The sequence below is a fragment of the Micromys minutus genome (assembly GCF_963924665.1).
Source record: "Micromys minutus genome assembly, chromosome: 29".
In the NCBI taxonomy this organism is placed as follows: domain Eukaryota; kingdom Metazoa; phylum Chordata; class Mammalia; order Rodentia; family Muridae; genus Micromys; species Micromys minutus.
Genome location: NC_137964.1, coordinates 14,200,178 through 14,218,651, shown reverse-complemented (window position 1 = coordinate 14,218,651; position 18,474 = coordinate 14,200,178). Strand labels below are relative to the sequence as shown.

Sequence of the window (18,474 nt, the reverse complement as noted above, 5' to 3'; positions counted from 1 at the left end):
ACACAGGGCTAGGGAGCTGGTTGGTAAAGCAGTCACCTTGTAAGCATAAAGAACTTCCATTCAATCCCCAGAACCTACATAAACATCTAGAATTGTTGCATATGCCTGTAATCCCATTGCTGTAAAGATGAGTAGGCAGGTCCCTGGAGCTCATTGGAAGCTGCTCTATCCAAACTGTGAAATTCCAGGCCCACAAAAGATCCTGTCTCAAATAAAATGGTGGGTGGCACCTGAGGCTGAACTGTGGCCTTCATACTATGTAACCTGCACATATGAACACACACACACACACACACACACATACACACACACTTCACAGTTGTTTCCTATCCTATGCAGTCAATGTCCAAAGTTGCCCTAAGGTACTCAATAAGGAAAGGAACCAAAAAAAAAAAAGGGAATTTAGGAAATAGTTGATTTATTTCAGGAAATAAAAGAGGCTGTGATGCCAGCTAGACCTTAGCTTACAGAATCAACCATCTGGGCAGGCTGTTATGAAATTCAAATTTCCAGGAGGGAAGTCCTTACACAAAAGGGATGAGGAGACATGGGCATGGGTATACCTCAGTCATAGTGCGTGTGTCTAAGTCAAGAAATCCACTCTGTTCTTCTACCTCATAGGTCCTGGCGATCAAACACGAGTTATCAGGCTTGGCCGCAAGCATCTTTATGTGCTGAGTCGTTTCACTGGCCCCACAGAGCTTTAAAACAGATTAACAGGGGCTGGAAAGATACTGTTAGTCAAGTGCTTACTATGAAAGCATGAAAAAGACCTGAGATCAGCACACTTGAGGTCTCCTATGCTCAAGCTACGTCCATAGTAGAACACACTCTCTGGCCTGTAGATTAAGCCACAGAACTCTCAGCACCTTTTCCAGCACCAGGTCTGCCTGCATGCCACCATGCTTCTTGACATGATGATAATGAACCTCTGTAAGCTAGCTCCAATTAAATGTTTTCTTATCTAAGAGTTTCCATGATCATGGTATCTTTTCACAACATTAAAAACTCTAAGACATCAGAAAAATACCCAGAAAGGAATATTCAGAGTTACAGATAGTTTCCTCTCATGGCCAGTACTGGTTACTGATTTTAGCTTTGTGACAACAGCCAGGTTGCCCAAGTGTGATTTCCTCTCTATCACTCTCAGGCTAACTTTGGCAAAGTACTCAGTTGCTTCAGGCCTGACATCCTCTGTGGAGACAACATCTATGTCATGGAAATGCTGCATTTAAAAATCCACATAATCCATCTCTAGGGACATGGTTCAGTGGGTAAAGTGCCTGCTACATAGCAAGAGAACCTGAATTCAATCCCAACACCCTTATAAAAAAGCCAAACATGCCTGGGGAGTGCCTGCAGTCATGGTGCTGGGAGGATAGAGACAAGTACTAAGTCCTAGTGAGAGACTGTCTCAACAAAAAGGTAGCAGCTACCTGAAGACCACCACCCCAGGCTGGCCTCTGGTTTCCACATGTTTAACCACACATATACCCCTCCAAAACATGTTTAGAAACAATAAGCACAATTGTGACACATCCACTTTGGTTCCCTAATATTCTGATGCTATGATGATGCTAAGGGAAGTGGTATTGCAACACAAGCACAAGAGTTCCAGATAGCACCTCCAGGTCTGAATACACCTCCACTACTTTACTAAACACAGTTACAGATACTTCTTCATGGAAACCTCCAGGTCTTCTGGCTGCTAATGACTTATAATTATCCCAAAGCATGGTCACAATCAGGAGGACATGTTCCTGTCAAGTGCTGTGGAGTCCTCTGGAAGAGGGTATGGAAGGCCACCAAAGTGTCTATTTCTGCCAAGTTCATCTCCTGCACCAGGAGCTGCACCACTGACAGTAAATCCTTTAAGGTTTTGGGTCACGGCTTATCAGTGTCCTGTCAGCCAAGGTTTGAAAGGAGGTGGTGGGCCCACTGTTCTACCTGATTCAATCATCACTGGAGCTATAAAATGCACAAATGCGTAGTGATATTGTTGAGAATTCTGAAATTTTGGTTTCTTAAAAAAAAAAAAAAACAGAAATTCTATAAGAATGTGCTTGTTTTAATCCCAGGAATAGGGATATGAGGCTGCTTTATATTTTCTAAATCAGCAGACCATGATTTGCTACGTGCTCTAGCAGAAACATGGTTTTGCCAGCTGTAGATAAATTCTGCAACTGAGTGGTATCTAGAATGCATGGACCTTTTCAGATGGTACATAAATTTGAGAGCCCTAGGAGGCAGTGTAGGTGGTTGTTGGCCACTTAGGGATGTTGGTTGTGGTTTGTTGGGAGCCATGGTCAAAGAAAAGGAAAAATATTAAAATATCTTCTTCCCCACCCAGTGTGTGTGTGTGTGTGTGTGTGTGTGTGTGTATGTATGTTTACTTTCCCCTCTCCTTGTTTCTTTCCTATCTAATGCTAAAAGGTGAAACAGGAGTTGAGAGGGCAGAATAATGGATGGAAAAAAAAAGGAAAATCCATAGAGTAGCAGAGACCACCTACACAAATGAGAAGACCAGGTCTCCGGTCTTTAAAGTGCCCACTGTTAGCATTCTGTCTAAGCTTCCCCCCACAGTTACCAGGCAACAGCCAGGTATTCCTGACACTATAAAAGGGGCTGCTTTCCCCCTTCCCTCTTACTCCTCTCTTGCTGTGCCTCCACTCTCTCCCTAGTCCCTTCCCCCCATCTTTCTCCACCTGCTCATGGCCAGCCTCTACTGTCTCTGCCTTTCTCTGCCTCTACTACACTCTCAACTCCCTTCCCCATGCCCTGAATAAACTCTATTCTATACTATACCGTTGTGTGGATGGCCCTTCAGGGAGAAGGGATGCCTCACTATGCCTCCATAGAACTCTATCTCTAAGCATATCACTCATGTCATCTACAATGTAAAGCCTGGAGTCCTGGGCTGGAAATGGCTTCATGGTTGTGTTGAACACACATTCCACAATCACAAGGACATGAGTTTGAATCCCAGAACATAGTAGTCCAGACAGGAAAACCACCATGATTCACTGGCTTCTGCTTAGCCAAGAAAATAAGGGACCCAGTTTCAAGGAGAGGCACTGCCTTGAAGAAATAGGTGGAATGCAATAGGGCACTCAATGCCATGTGTCTGCACACCCTTCCCCCGCCAGAGCACATGTATTCACAAAAAATAAAACCCTTAAGAGAGAGAGAAAACAGCCCTAACAAAACAAGCACTCCAAATTGACAAATCTAATGTCTTTTATGTGACTGGCCAGGCCCAGCACTTGAGAAGCAGAGGCAGGTGGAACTTGGTCTACATAGTGAATTGTAGATCAGCCAGTGAGATCCTGTCTCAAAAAATTAAAAACTGTGGTACTAAGAATAAGAATGACCCTCATAGATTCATATATTTGAGTGGTTGGTCCCCAATTGGTAGAAGTGTTTGGGAAAGATTAGGAGATATGACCTTTTTGGAAGAAATGTCTCACTGGACAGGCTTTGAGGTTTCAACAGATTCACACCATTCCCAATTAGTACACATTATGTCTGTCTGTTTTTTATGTGTCTCCTGCTTGTAGATTACAATGTGAGCACTAGCCAGGTAGTGGTAGTGCATACTTTTAATCCCAACACTGGAGAAGCAGAGGTGGGTAGATCTCTGAGTTGATGCCAGTGTAAACTTTACAGAGTAAAATTCCAGGATAGCCAGAGCTACACAGAGAACCCGTCTTGAAAAATCAAAACAAAAGCTAAAAAAAGATGTGAGTCCTCAGCTATTGCAGCACCGTGTCTGCCTACCACCATGCTCCCACAATGATGGTTATGAATTCTAAAACCTCCGAAACTGTAAGCCCCAAATAAATTCTTCCATAAGTTGCTTTAGTCTATTGCTGATGACAGTAATGGAAAAGTAACTAAAACAAAAACAAACAAGCAGAATCACTGGCCAGTGGGCAGGCTGTGGGAAACAGATGTCGTATGTCTCTACTGAATGTGACAAGAGCCAAATCACAAGAGGTCCTTTGGTGCAGCTCAGAGGATGGGGTCAAAAAGTCATGCCTGCAAAGGCACTAACAGGAGCATCTGCCAAGCAGACAGCAGCACTTCAGAACCTGCTAGAGCACTTGGATGAATGGGCCTTTCATGACCCCTCCTCTCAAGCCCTGTTTTTGCAGACACAAAGGGACAATAAAGGCGGGATTTACCAGAGAAGTCCGCTCAGCAGCTGCTTCCTCCTCCTTCCTTATTTATAACCTCTCTCAGGAGAGTGAAGCTCTAGACCTGCTTGAACAGGTGCTTGGGGCGGGTGAATTTGTTCCCATTAATTTTCTTAAGTACTAGCAGAGCAGACTGAAAGGGTTATCTTGGGTTGTAGGGACACTCTGCCATGTGCTTGCTCAACCACAAGTCACTGCTGGCGGACAGTTCTGCTCCTTCAGACTTTGAATTCTGGTAGACAGCAGAACAGAAAAAGCACTACACAGCCCAATTCCTCCACACAGATTTTGCCTCCTTTAGTAATGTGTTAGAGGTAAACTGAGGTTGGAGCTTCCCTAGTTCTTGGGAAAGCCTAGATTACAGAAAGCCTGAGCTTTTCAGTGACAGAACACTTGTCTACATTTACCTAGTGTATACGAGTCACTGTGTTATGTGAGGTCACTCTGTTCAACCCTCAACGGCATGTGCATACACGCGCACAGACAGAGGTGCACACACAGACACACACACACTGCATGCAGCTAGACATAATGGTGTACTACTCTGTAGACCAGGCTGGCCTGGAACTCACAAATACCTGCCTGTCTTTGCTTCCTGAGTGCTTAATCCTACCACTCTTGAGGGACCCACACAAACACACAGAGGCTGAGCATGTAACTTGGTGGGCAGAGTGCCTGCCTACTGGGCACACAGGGCCATGTTCCATACCCAGTACTACATTAATCAGACTCTGATGGCACAAACCTGTAATTTTAGTACTCAGTTGGTAGTCAGGAGGATCAGAAGTTCAAGGTCATTCTAAGCTACATAGTGAATTCCAGGCCAGCCTGAACTACATGAAACTATCTCTAAAACATAGTAACAAAGAAACTCAAAATTTCTCTTTCAAGCTCAGGTAAAGTGTCACACTAATGACTTCAGTACTAAGAAACTTTGAGGAAAAGTTTAATTTCACAAACCATGGAAAAGTCTTTTGAATCGGAGAGCTCCGAACCTCCCAAACATGAATTAACTTGAAGTGTTCCTCTTTCAGTGACCCACTCTGTGGGAAGGCCCTCATAAAGTATTTTGTCCTATTTGTCCTATGCTGTTCTCAGTAGAGAAAGCCACTGGTCATGGAGCCTTGCTTGAGGAGGACCATCTTCCCCAATGGATAGAACCCTGAATCTTTTAATTAATGCCCAGCCCTCTGAGTACCTTCAGTTTCCTCCAACTGAAGAGCCACTTCCACAGGGGGCAAACATCCGGTGACACATCTCTCTCTCTCTGTCCACATAGTCCCTGTAGTGGCTACGGAGAGAAAGGCAAGCTTTATACATTTGCAGGAGGTGACATCTGGTGGCTGGAATTCTCTGGTTACAGCCACTAAAAAGTCAACACTGGATATCAGTCAATGAAGATAACACTGCGGAGATGCCAGGACAGACAAGGCTAAGCCCACTGAAAAAGGACCTGGACACAAGGCCATCATTTGGAAAGATAGCAGCTGGGAAGGCAAAAGCCAATGTTAGTGGGCTCAGGCCAAGACCTGCTAAATGACCCCTGTTCTCAGTGTTGTCAATCTCATTTTGAGCTCTTTCCTCCTAAAAAATGGTCAGATTGCCCTAAAATTTGGTATCTAACCCGAGAGGATACTTTCCACACCAGAAAGGAAGCTCCTAGAAAACCCAAAAGGCCAGCAGTAAAGAGACTGCATTCAAAAAAAAAAAAAAATGATGCACACCTCAGGATGGCAATAGAATGCTTAACCTTAAGGAAACAAGTTCACAAAGGCAGGAAAAAAATACATGTGAAAAATGGCGACTATTCTAGAACTTATGGAAAGATGTTTTCAGGTTCTCTACAACAAACATAGCTTCTCTAAACAGAAAAAGTGGCATTTTTAATAAAGCTTTTCCTTTTATTTTTTTATAATTACATTTATTTATGTATGTGTCGGGAGAGAAGTGTCTGTGAAGTTCAGAGAACAACTTGTAGAAACCAGTTTTCTCCTTCTATCATATGGGTTGTAAGAATGAACACTCAGGTCACAAGACTTCTCCATTGAACTAGCTTAGTATTTCTAAAGGATTGATGTTGTCCTTACTTGAATGAGGTTCTAGAAAGATTCATCAGGAACAAGGGGTCTCAGGTGATTTTGAGAACAGGTAGAGTCTTAAGTACAGCTTTTTTACAATTAATTGATTTTGGTTTTTAGAGGCAAGGTGCAGCCCTAGCTGTTCTAGAACTCACTCTGTAGACAAGGGTAGCTTTGGACTCAGAGATCCACCTGCCTTTGCCTCCTGAGTGTTGAGATTCAAGACTTACTTTATTGTGGGAAGTCTAAAATTTTATTTATTTATTTATTTACATTTACTTATTTATTTACATTTATTTATTCTGTACATGTGCACATCATGCAAGGAGGTGAGAGAAAAATTTACAGGTCGGTTCTCTCCTTCCACTATATAGGTTCTAGGGATCAGAATGGCAAGCATTCTTAGCTCACCAACCTTTTGGTTTTTGAACCTAGAAGGGAATAGATACCTTACTCAGACCCTAGAAGGTCTGGCATTTGTGATCTTCCTGCTTCAGTATCCTAGGTGCTAGGACTACTAGAGTGGCTCACCACATCTTGTTTGCACAAGACCCTTGTAAGGTACACAGAGACTACAGACATAGCTCACTTGGGAAAGTGAAGACCCAAGTTTGGATCTTCAGCACCAGGTAAGAACCAGGCCCAGAAGGTAGAATGTGTCTATAATTTCAGCATGGAGTGGGTTTGGGGTAGCAGTAGACAGACAGGAGGACCTACAGGCTAGCCACCAGACCAGTCTAACTGCTGTACCCCAGGCACACATTCAAGGTTGTTTTCTGGCCTACACACACACTTGTAGATATACACAAGAGTTGCCTGGGCTGACTTCTCTAGGGAGAACTGATCTTCAGGGAAGGAGATGCTAAGGAGTGAAGCTTCGTCACACAGGAACAGTCAGTTTAGGGCAGTGAGCGATGGACTGTGCAGGTGAGATGGCTGCTCTGAGCCAGTTCATGACAGCATTCCTAGCTATATGCTATCAAGATGGTTGGTTGGACTAGAATTCTCACAGCCATCTTTCATTGTGCCTCTTTTCATTGTGTCACACTTTTACCCTTGGCTCTCACCTGGACAGCTTCTTCAGCTCATTATTGATGTCATGGTTGCAGGGCTGTTCCTTCTGAGCTCGCACTAGAAAATCCCGGGCCTGCTCATACTCCGTTAGGAGGAGGCAAGCCTGTGAAGAAAGGACAAGACAATAGATTAGAAGATTAGCATTTGTGGTAGTAACCCAAGTGAGACTGAACTGCTCTGTGTGGGAGTGCACATGTGGTTGGAAACCAGAAGTAAAGCGGCTTCCTTCTTGAGAGCAGCCTACCTTATTTTTCAAGATAAAGTCCTCCTTTGGGACCCAGGGCTGGCCAATTCATCTAGGCTGACTGGCCAGTGAACTCCTGGGATGTACCTGTCTCTGCCTCCCTGGTGCTGGGCTCCAGCACTGTGAGTTCTAGAGAATGAACTCAGGCTCTCAGACTTGCATGCTTGGCAAGAATTTACTGAGTTGCTGTCCCAGCCCCTCTCCCCAATACCCTCAACTCACCTGTCCACACCTGAAGAGGGCCTTGGCATTCCTTTTGTCAATGAGCAGAGCCTGCTCCCCATAGCGCAGGGCCATGGCAGGTCGGTCTAGCTTCAGGTACACAAAGGATAGGTTAAGGAGCACTAGAAGCTCAGCAGGTTCTACCAAGTGCTGCTCCTCACAGATGGCCAAGCGTCGATGGAGCAGCAGCAAGGCCTGGAGAGAGGAGGAAAGGCAAATGGTCAGGAAGGACAGACCTACATCCCTACAAGTCATACAGAACCACTGATCTAAGAAAGAACTCAACTAGTTCACAAGACATATTATTAATATATTAAAGTAAAAAGGCTTCTTAAAATTTATTTTCATTGTTTTAAAGTATGTATATGTGCTGTGGAGGTCTGAATATGCTTAACCCAGGGAATAGTCTTGTTGGAGTAGGTGTGGCCCTGTTGGAAGAAGTATGTCACTGTGGGGATGGGCTTTGGTCTCCTAGCTGCCTGAAGACAAAGTCTTCTGTTTGCTTTCAGAACAAGATGTAGAAATCTCAGCTCCTCCTGCACAAGCAGTGCTTGAACACTGCCATGTTTCCTACCATGATGATATGAACTAAACCTCAGAACGTGTAGGATGACATCATTATACAACAAGGCCATTGAGCCTATCATTAGATGAGAAGGAAAGGTAGGCAGAGTCTAAGAAGGAGAAAGGAGGAGGAGAAAGAAAGATTGAAGAGGAGGCAACATGGAAGCAGACATGGATGTTACTCTAGGCACATCTCTGTATGGATAAGGTTGTTATGAATAGTTTATAAAGGACGGAATTGTACAGGATCATTTGGCTTATCTAGGTGTGCAAATTATATTATTCCAATTAGATCAGAGTATTTTGATGTGGTAACTTAATTGAGTGCAAAGTGGCAAGACACACAAAGCCTACCACAGAGTTGGAATGTATGTGTGCAAGGCTTGGCAACAACATGCCAAAGGAAAGTGAGTGAAAGCAACACACTGGGGTGGTAGTGGACCCTGGATGCTTCTGTCCTGCGTGGTCTGTGAGTACTTAGAGGCAGCATGAAGCCACTAAGATAAAGATACTTGCAGTGCCATGTGGCCTTACAGTTGTCGGCACTAGCTTGGGATAAAAGTTACAACTTTTTATTTTTACTACAACAAGAACCTGTAAGCCAACTAAATGTTGTCCTTTATAAGAGTTGCCTTGGTCATGGTGTCTGTTCACAGCAATGAAACACTAAGACATGTACCAGGAGGTTGTGGCACATACTTTTAATCCCAGCACTCAAGAGGCAGAGCCAAACAAATCTCTGAGTTCCAGAGCAGCTTGGTCTACACAGCAAGTTCTAGGACAGTCAGGGCTATACAAAGGAATTCTGTCTCAAAAAACTGTGTGTGTGTGCGTGTGTTAGGATGTGTGCACATGAGTTCAATGCCTGTGGAGGCTAGAAGAGGGCATTAGATCTTCCTGGAACTAGAGTTACATGTATTCTTGTGCCTAATGTGAATTCTGGAAATTGAACACAGGTCCTCTGCAAGAGCAATACATGTTTCTAACCACTGAAATCTTTCTAGCCCAGTTTGAAGGTTTCTGACAGGAGAAAACATGCAAACCTGGATGAAGCAGACAACAATCTGCAGACAATATCTCTAATCCTTTGCCTCAAAAAGATTAAGAACATAAACCCACCAAGAGTCAAGGACAAGCTGGAATCCCAGCACCCACATCAGGTGCCTCCCCACTGTTGGTTATTCCAGCTATAGGGGATCCTATGTCTCTGGCTTCTATCAGCACCAGCACTCTCAAATATATATACTCCTACACAGAAACATACACACAATTTAAAAAAACTTGGGAGGGGGGTTTGAGACAGTGTCTCTTCCTACAGCTCTGGCTGTCTTGGAACTCTCTGTGTAGATCAGGCTGGACTCAAGCTCCCAGAGATACACCTGCTTCTGCCTCCCCAAGAGCTGGGATTAAAGGATTATACTAATACATGCAGCTTCTTCTTTGCTTTTTTTTTTAAGTTTATGTGTATGAATGCCTTGTCTGTATGCTCATATGCATGTATGCCTGAGGTCCAGAGATCAGAAAAGAGCATCAGATTCTTGGAACTGGAGTTATGAGTTACAGATGGTTGTGAGGCACTATATGGGTGCAGTGAATTGAACTTGGATCCTATGTTGAAGCAGAAATGCTCTAAATTGCTGAACCATCCTTTCAGTTCCCTATCTGTTGGTTTTCAGAGTTTGTTTGTTTGTTTTGTCTTGTAAGACAGGGTTTCTCTATGTAGCCCTATCTGCCTTGGAACTTACTCAATATGTAGACCAAGCTGGCCTTGACCTCACAGCAATCTGCCTGCTTATGCCTCCCAAGTACTGGGACTAGAGGTATAAAATTCTAAGCTTCCCTTTTTTAGATCTTTGAGATAAGTGTCTCATGTATCCCAGTCTGGCCTCAAACTCACTATGTAGCAAGAAAGACCTCAATTTCTTATTTTTAATTATGTGCATGCATGTGTACTGTGTGCTCATCTGTGAGTAGGTGCTAATAGAGACTGGAGATAGCAGAGATAACATGGCTCTTGGAGCTGGAGTTACAAGCAGTTGTAAGCAGCCTGATGTGAGTGCTGGGAACAGAGTTCAGGTCTTCTGCACTTTTAACTGCTGAGTGATGTCTGCAGTCTGAATTTAAACTTCTGTTTCTCCTGTGTCCAATCCAAGAAAGAGTATACCGGTTTTACAGAGTGCCAAGGTTAGAGCCCAGGGCTTCATACCTGCCAATTCTACCAACTGAGCTGTATCCCCAGCACAGGTCTGTTTTCTGGAGAAATGGAACCAAAAAGACTGTCAATTCTGAAATAGGCAGGTGGAGGGCTGTTAGCAGGTGTATGAAATAGTACTGTTTCCACAACAGAGAGCACAACAGACCTCTGTCCGATCTGCCTACCCCAGAGCCCTATAGCTGGAGACCCAACCTGCCACAGAAGGACCCAGTCTCCATAGTCAGAGACAGGAAATCCCACAAACGGCAAATACAACGAAGAAAATCAGCTATAGCTGGAGAAGGGGAGTGCTCGATGGAGGATATTTTAACTTTTGGGGAGCAGTAATTTTTTTTGTTATTACATGTGTGCATGTTTGTATGTGTGGATGTATGCATGGGCGAGTACCTGTAAGTGCATGTGAAGACCAGAAGACAACCTCCTCAGGAGCCATTCATTTACTTTGTTCTGTTGGACACTGCCTCTCTCACTGGCCTGAATCTCGCCAAGGGGATTAGTCTTGCTGGTCAGGGAGTCCCAGGGACCTACATATCTCTGCCTTCCCAGTACTAGGATTAAAAGTAGGCACTATCACACTTGGCCCTTTTTTTTTAATTTTTAAATATGGATTCTCAAGATCAAATTCAGATCATGATTCTTTCTTTCAAACTCTTTACCACCTGAACTATTTCCTCACCTCCCCAGGATGGTAATTATTAAAGTACATATGGAAATAGGTAAGAAAAAGTGCATAGCTTAATGAAGCTTCATAACTTAATATACCCAGGAAAACAGCATGAAGATCAACATGCAGGCCAGGCACAGTGGTGCACACCTTTCATCCTAGCACTCAGAAGGCAGAGGCAGGTGTATCTCTGTGAGTTCAGTGACAGCCTGGTCTACAAAGCAAGTACTGGGCAGCTAAGGTTACACAGTGAGACTATGCCTCAAACAGACATGCAAACAAATAGAATCACAGATAGAGTCAGATTTGTGCCTCATGCCTGTAACCCTTGCATGTGAGAGGCTGAGGCAGGATTGCCATGAGCCTGAGGCCAGCCTGGGCTATAGGGTGACATGTCTTGAAAAAAGATCATTGTACAGAATGTCGCTTCACATTACCCTACTCCCAAGCTCCCCTCACTCATTCCATTCTAACGTAAGAATTTTTCATGTGTATGTGTGTGTATGGGTATGTGCATGTGTGGGTGGGTTGGTGTGTGCATAAGGGGGGCAGAGGACAATGTCACGTGTCCTGCGGTGTCATTCTACCTCAGTGGCTCTCAACCTGTGGACTGAAGCCCCAAACCTAACACCATCGGAAAACACATTTACATTCCAATTTATAATAGGAGCAAAATTACAGTTATGAAGTGGCAACAAAAATAATTTCATGGTTGGGGTCACCACAACATAAGGAGCTGAATTAAAGGGCTGCAGCATTAGAAGGTTGAGAAGCACACTGTTCTATTTTATTCCTTGAGACAAGATTTCTCACTGAACTTGGAGCCAAGTCTCAGCAATCTTCTTGTTTCAGCTTCCCACAATATTGGGATTGAGCACATACGTGTCCACACCTGGCTTAAACAACACCACCTTTATGTGTAAGTGTGCATGCCTATGTGAATGTATGTGTACTATGTGGGTGCGGGAACCTATGGAGGTCAGAAGAGGGTTATTCCCTGGGACTGGAGTTACAGGCAACTGTGCATCATATAGATGTTGAGAATCAAATTCTGATCTTCTGTAAGAGCAATAAGTACTCTGCACTGTTAAATCATCTTTCCAGAACCTATGCCAGGATTTTTATTGGATATTTTTATTTATATTTCAAATATTATCCCTTTTCCCGGCTTCCCCTCCACAAGCCCCCTATCCCATCCCCTCTCCCCTGCTTCTATGAGGGTGTTCCTCCACCCACCCCTTCCTGCCTCCCTGCCCTGATATTCCTCCTACACTGGGGCATCGAGCCTTGGCGTGACCAAAGGATTCTCCTCCATGCCAGCATTTTATGTGGGCACTAGGATTTGAACTCAGATTCTCATGCTTATGAAGCAAGCATTCTTACCCACTGAAATATAGAGTCTAGCTAAGAAGCCCAAGCAGGCCTGGAATTTGCAATCCTCCTACATCAGCCTCCCTGGTACAGGCATGAACCACCAGGCCCAGCTTAATGTGATCTTCTTAATGGTTTCCCATGAAGAGCAGCAAAACAGGTGAAGCTTATGCTCTTAAGTTTTCTGGGGCTGAAGAGATGGCTCAGAGGTTAAGAGTACTGACTGCTCTTCCAGAAGATCTAGGTTCAAATCCCAGCACCACATGGTGTCTCACAACTGTCTGAAACTACAGTTCGTAACAATCAATTCCCAGGGACCAGACATTTTCTTCTGGCCTCGAAGTCACTAGGCATGTCTGTGGTGGGCTACATACATGCAGACTGCACAGCCATACACATAAAATTTTAAAAGATAAGTTTTCTGGAACACACACTTCCATAACATTCTTACCCGCTTGTATCTCACTTTGGCATCACAGAAGCGATTCTGGCGGAAAAGGTAGTTGCCGAACTCCCTCTCAGTTGCTGCTACCTTGAGGACTTTCTGGAGTGGAAACTGTTCTTGCTGCTCCTAAAGACCAAAGACAAGAGGAGCAACATGGAGCCAGAAACCCCAGTGGCACAATAGCTGCCATGTTACAATCATCAACATTTCCCTCTGGGACCACAAACTTACTGCTTGTGTGTGCAGAGGCCACACAGGTGCAAACTATAATGGGCCTATCTAAGGAGCAGCCCAGTGTCAGTGGCTGCTGTGGTCCTTCTCAGATTCCCCCAGAAACAGAAAGCACCCACAGAAACTGAAGGAGCCTGCCAAGCCCGGACCAATTACTCAACAAAAATTTAATTTGGAAGGTCTTAGTTGGCTTAGGGCCTAGGAGGTTCTACATGCTCATGCTGATATCCTGGCCTCACATTAGAACCTTCCATAGAACCCTACCCTGAGCCTTGAAATCAGAACCCCAGGTAAGTGCAGGAAGATGTACTCTGGAAAGATATGACAGTAGTGAGACATTCACTTGCAGCCCTGACAGTTAGGTGTGTATGACCAAATCACACGGAGGAGCAAAGCTCTGTGCTCTAAGATGGGGAGCTAGAGGTCACACAGGAAAGCCAGGGCTTGGGCCATGAAAACTGCCTCAGCGTGCATCTCATGTCATGGTTAGCCTGCCAAGTTAGTAAAAGCCTTTTCTCTTTCCTTTCCTTTTTTTTTTTTTTTTTTTTTGAGAGACGGTTTCTCTGTGTAGCTCTGGCTGTCCTGGAACTATGTAGACCAGATTGGTCTTAAGCTCACAGAGATCTGCCTGCCTCTTCCTCCTGAGTGCTAGGACTAAAAGCAAGCAGCACCTTTTTCAATTCTCAAGGAAGAACCAATTCTCTAACTTGTATTTATGGTACTGGGGATAAAACCAAGGGCTTGTTAATATTATCGCTCTACTACTTGACATACATAGCCCCAGCCCTTTAGTAGGGGTTCTAGGCACAAACTATCATATCCCCAAGCCTCAATAACCCTCATTATTAAGCTACCAGTGTCTAACTTCCTGAAAAGTACTCACCAACTTGTAGTGAGAACTAAGCAAAGGATGATTAAATGGCAAATAGCTCATACTGAGCTAATTTATACCTTACATTACCTCAGATAGAGGAGAGCAGACATCACTGTTCAGTAGGCTGGGTAGAACTCAGTGCGGGTGTTCTAACAAAGCCACCCAAATGTGACCCCATCCCTCCATTTAGAAAGTGCTGGAAAATCCAAGATCTGAAACTTACAGCTGAGAGTGCACAAAACTTGTCTGACTCAGCAGAGTCCAGGAAGTCAATCAGCTCAATCTCAAACAGAACAGTGGCATTTGGAGGGATGAGGGGTGGGCATCCTAGGGTGCCATAAGCATAGGTTGGCTTGAACAGGAACCTGGCCAGTTCCCCTCTGCGCATGCTTAGAAGGCCCAGCTCCATGCCCCAGAGTGTAATATCTGGAATAAAGGACCAAGAATTCAACTGAAGTTCACTCAGCATTCCGTTCACAGGTACCAGTTTCCCCTACTTCAATCCAAGGGGGTATTCCAACCAAACCTTTTGCATTGGGTGCCCAACTCAGTGCTCAGTCTTGCTCCTATTGTCCTACTTTTCATAAATGCCACCTTCTGCAGGCTCCATCTCTGCTGCAGTCTGTTCTTTCTTTTAAGTTCTCTGCCATCCATGCCTATGGTCTATCTATTCTAACTGAAACTTAAGATTTTTTCCTTTATTTTTATGTATATTTCCATTTATGTGTTTTGCTGTTTGTATGTGTGCCAAATTCATTTAATCAATGCCCATACTGTCCAGAAGAGGTCATCAGATCCCCAGGAACTGGAGTTATAGATGACTGTAAGCCACCATATCAGTGTTGTAAATTGAACCCCATCTCCTGGAAAAGCAGTCATTGCTCTTAACCCTTGAACCATCTCTCAAGTCCCACAACTGAAATCTTATTCAAACCTCAGGGTTCTCATCTCAAGCCTTCTTTTCCAGACTGCCTGTGGCCCTGCTAAAAGGAGGGTAATTGTAATGTCATCAAGCAGACCCAGATCATTCCTCAGACCTCCATGTTTCATTCAATTCTATAACATTCGTTTCTGGATTAGAGACCAACCTCCCCAACCCTAGTAAGGTTCATAAGATGGGGTTCTCGTTATCTGAGCATAGCATCTTGAGATGTGTGTGTTGATGTATGTCCACATGCATCCAGATGCTAGACGACAGTCTCAACTGTCATTCCTCCGGGGCATTTGCCTTGTTTTCTGAGACAGGATTCTCAATGTCCTGGAGTCTGCTAAGGAGGCTGGCTGGCCAGAGAACTCCAGAAAGACATCTGTTTCTGCCTCCCTTGCACTGAGATTATAAGCATATGATACTACATCTGGCCTTTTAAAACAAAAACAAAAACCAACCAACAAAGGAAAACTCATGGGTCTGTGGGATGGAAAGTGAGTCTTCAAGCTTACATGGCAAGCACTTTACTGACTGGCTCATTCTCCCAGATCCTATGATACATTACTTCACTACATATGCTAGGAAGTAAACATATACTATTTACTTCATAAATGCACTAAGAATCGTGCACAGTGGATCAGGTGTGGGGGGCTCATGTTTACTACCCTATCACGTTAGAACTGAGGTAGGAGACTTCTGAGTTCATGGTAGGTGTGGGCTTCACAGTGAGATTCTGTCTTAAAAAATGCCCTGTAGCTGGAGAGATGGTTCAACAGTTAAAGAGTGCTTACTGCTCTTGCAGAGGACCTGGGTTTGGTTCCAAATAACTTCATGATGGTTCACAACTGCCTAACACAGTTCCAGGTGGCTTACCACCTTCTGTCCTCTGCAGGCACTGGGCACATATACATAAATGCATTTTAATAACACCCAATGGGTAACTTAGATGTCAAGATAAACTTGCAAGGTAGGTAGGCTATCAGCCAAAAATAATGTCCAAGAAGAAAAATTACAAGACAGCCTGGTGCTTCCCTGAAAACCAAGCTCAGCTACCAACTCTAAGAGCCTGTTTCCTGGATGTTGTAACAGTCCAAAAACATGGCCTATCTTCTTCTGCCCAGATGACCCCAGATGACTTTACCTTCTCCAAGTTTCATCAGCCGAGGTGTTTTCCTAAAGCAATTAGAATCAAAAGGCTTATCCATGTGCTCCAGGTATCCAGAATATTTCACTAAGGCAGAGGGGAAAGAAAGCAAAAATGTGAGGAAAACATTCCTAAGACACCCGCAGGGAAACACTGCAATTAGCTGTGCATGGTGGAGGATGTCTATAATCCCAACACTTGGGAAATCGGAGACAAAAGTAGTCTCGGCTACACTGCAAATTCTATGCTAGCACCAGACACCTGTCTGGTCAGAGAGCCTGTCTGGGGTGGGGAAAGAATTAAATGAGTTTAAGTTGCCTGGCATCCAGACACACAGGAAAGCTTCTTGTGGTGTTCTGAATGTCTGACTTTCAACTCTGAGGTTCAAGAGCTCACTGTTCACAGTAGCAGAAAGGGGACATCAGAAGCCTGCTTTACTTCTTAAAAGCTCAAGGCAGGCAAGGCTGACAGCCATCTGTCACCCAGCTCTAAAGAAGCTGAGGCAGGAAGAGTGACAATTTGAGGCTGTCTCAGGATACTGAGAGACCCTGTCTTTAAAAAAAAGACTGGATTTGGTGGTGCAGTTTTAATCCCAGTACTATGGAGGTGTAGATGAAGGCAGGTGGATGTCTGAGTTTTAAGGTTAGCCTATCCTGTTCTATATACAGTTACAGGCTACCCAGGGATACCCAGGGAACCCTGTCTCAAAAACAAACAAAAAATTAAAACAAAGGCATATGCCTTTAATCCTAGCACTTTGGGAGATAAAGACAGGCAAATCTCTTGAATTTGAGGCAAGCCTGGTCTTCAAAGGGAGTACCAGAACAGTCAGAGCAGTTAGAAAGAGACACCTGTCTCAAAAACAAAAAACCAAACCAAAACAAACACACACACCACAAAAAAAAAAAAAAAAAACCAAACCCAAAAAACCCAAAAATACCCAACCATCCCACTCCAAAAACAAAACAAACAATAAAACAACAAAACCAAAACCAGATATGCAACAACAAAGAGGCCGAGGTTGTGGCTCATTGGTAGAATGTTTGACGAGCATGTACAAGGCCCAGGGTTCCATTCCCCAGTACTGCATAAACCAGGCATGGTGGCATACATGAGTAATCTCAGTATTTGGGAGGCGAAACAAAAGTTCTAGGTCATCTTTGATTACATAGGATTTGAGGCCAGCCTGGGACACATGAGATTGTTTCTCAAAATCAAAACCTCTCCATTCAGGGTAAACACATCTAGTCCTTAAAGCAGCCATATTTTGGAAAGATGCAATCACCAATTGAAGACACCTAGGTTCTGGGTTCCATCCCTGGTACCTTGAAACAAATAAGACTGTAAACCAGCCAGGTGGCTTGGTATACATTCCCTGGGCTCTGTTCCTAGCACCACATAAAATGTAGTGGTGCCTATCCATTAGGCTAGGACTTGAAAGGTGGAAACAGGAGTATCAGGAGTTCAAGGTCAACCTCAGCTACAACAGCAGTTAAAAGGCCAGTCTGGGTTGCGTGAGACCCTGTTTCATGAAAACAAAACAAAACAAAAAACAAAAAAACAAAAACAAAACCCAAACTATAGTTTCCCAAGGACAAAGAGCAGCCAGTAGCGGTCTCCATACTGACCCAGCACCGAAGCATCAGGTGTCACAGGGTCGCCAGCGCCCTCTCGGATGATATCCTTCAGCACCCCTCGGTCCCCGGAAATGTCCAGCATGCGTTGACTTAATCGCTCATAGGGAGACTGGGAGGGAGAAAGACACGCCTCAGAGGCAAAAGCCGCTTGGCTCATCTCCTCAGGCCCGCGCCATGTTCCCGCCCTCACCTGGCCTAGGATGTCGTCCCCTTCCAGGACTCCCGGGCCTCGGGTGCTACCACCCATGGCCGCGCTCCGGGTGCTCCCCAGCTCGTGCTCCCAGGCCCCCGACCCCACTCCGTACCTGGCAGTCATCTCGCGACGGTGGGATTCCGTTCCTGAGGCGCGAGAAGACACTCATCTTGCCGCTCAACCGTCGCCAAAGGCCTCACCAGAAACTACTCCCGGAAGTCGGGCACCACGCAGGCTGTGCACGAGAAAACAGCACGTGATTGACGCAGCGAGCATGCGCTGAGGGTCTCCCAGCACACACTGTGCACGTGATGGCAGGCGCAAAGCATGATGGAGCCCTGGGAGGGCTTCTGACAGTATTTTATTGGGCACAAAAGCCTTTCTTTTGGTCTCT

The 18,474-nt window shown here is 44.7% G+C and overlaps 1 protein-coding gene across 3 annotated transcripts; it reads right to left on the bottom strand.

Annotated features, from left to right (window-relative positions):
* Window positions 1-5,396: 5,396 nt before the first annotated feature.
* FKBP6 (FKBP prolyl isomerase family member 6 (inactive)) lies at window positions 5,397-18,249 on the bottom strand (the record flags this gene model as incomplete). Of its 3 annotated transcripts, none has more annotated exons than XM_080941471.1 (8): window positions 5,397-5,487; window positions 7,342-7,451; window positions 7,815-8,009; window positions 13,080-13,199; window positions 14,402-14,604; window positions 16,248-16,337; window positions 17,879-17,996; window positions 18,193-18,249. In XM_080941471.1, 8 exons carry the CDS (start codon window positions 18,247-18,249, stop codon window positions 5,397-5,399), a joined length of 984 nt encoding a protein of 327 aa, XP_080797597.1. The 3 variants fall into 3 exon arrangements, with proteins under 3 accessions (XP_080797597.1, XP_080797596.1, XP_080797598.1); XM_080941470.1 differs by lacking the exon at window positions 18,193-18,249 and adding an exon at window positions 18,078-18,134; XM_080941472.1 differs by lacking the exon at window positions 13,080-13,199.
* Between the last annotated feature and the right edge of the window lie 225 nt (window positions 18,250-18,474).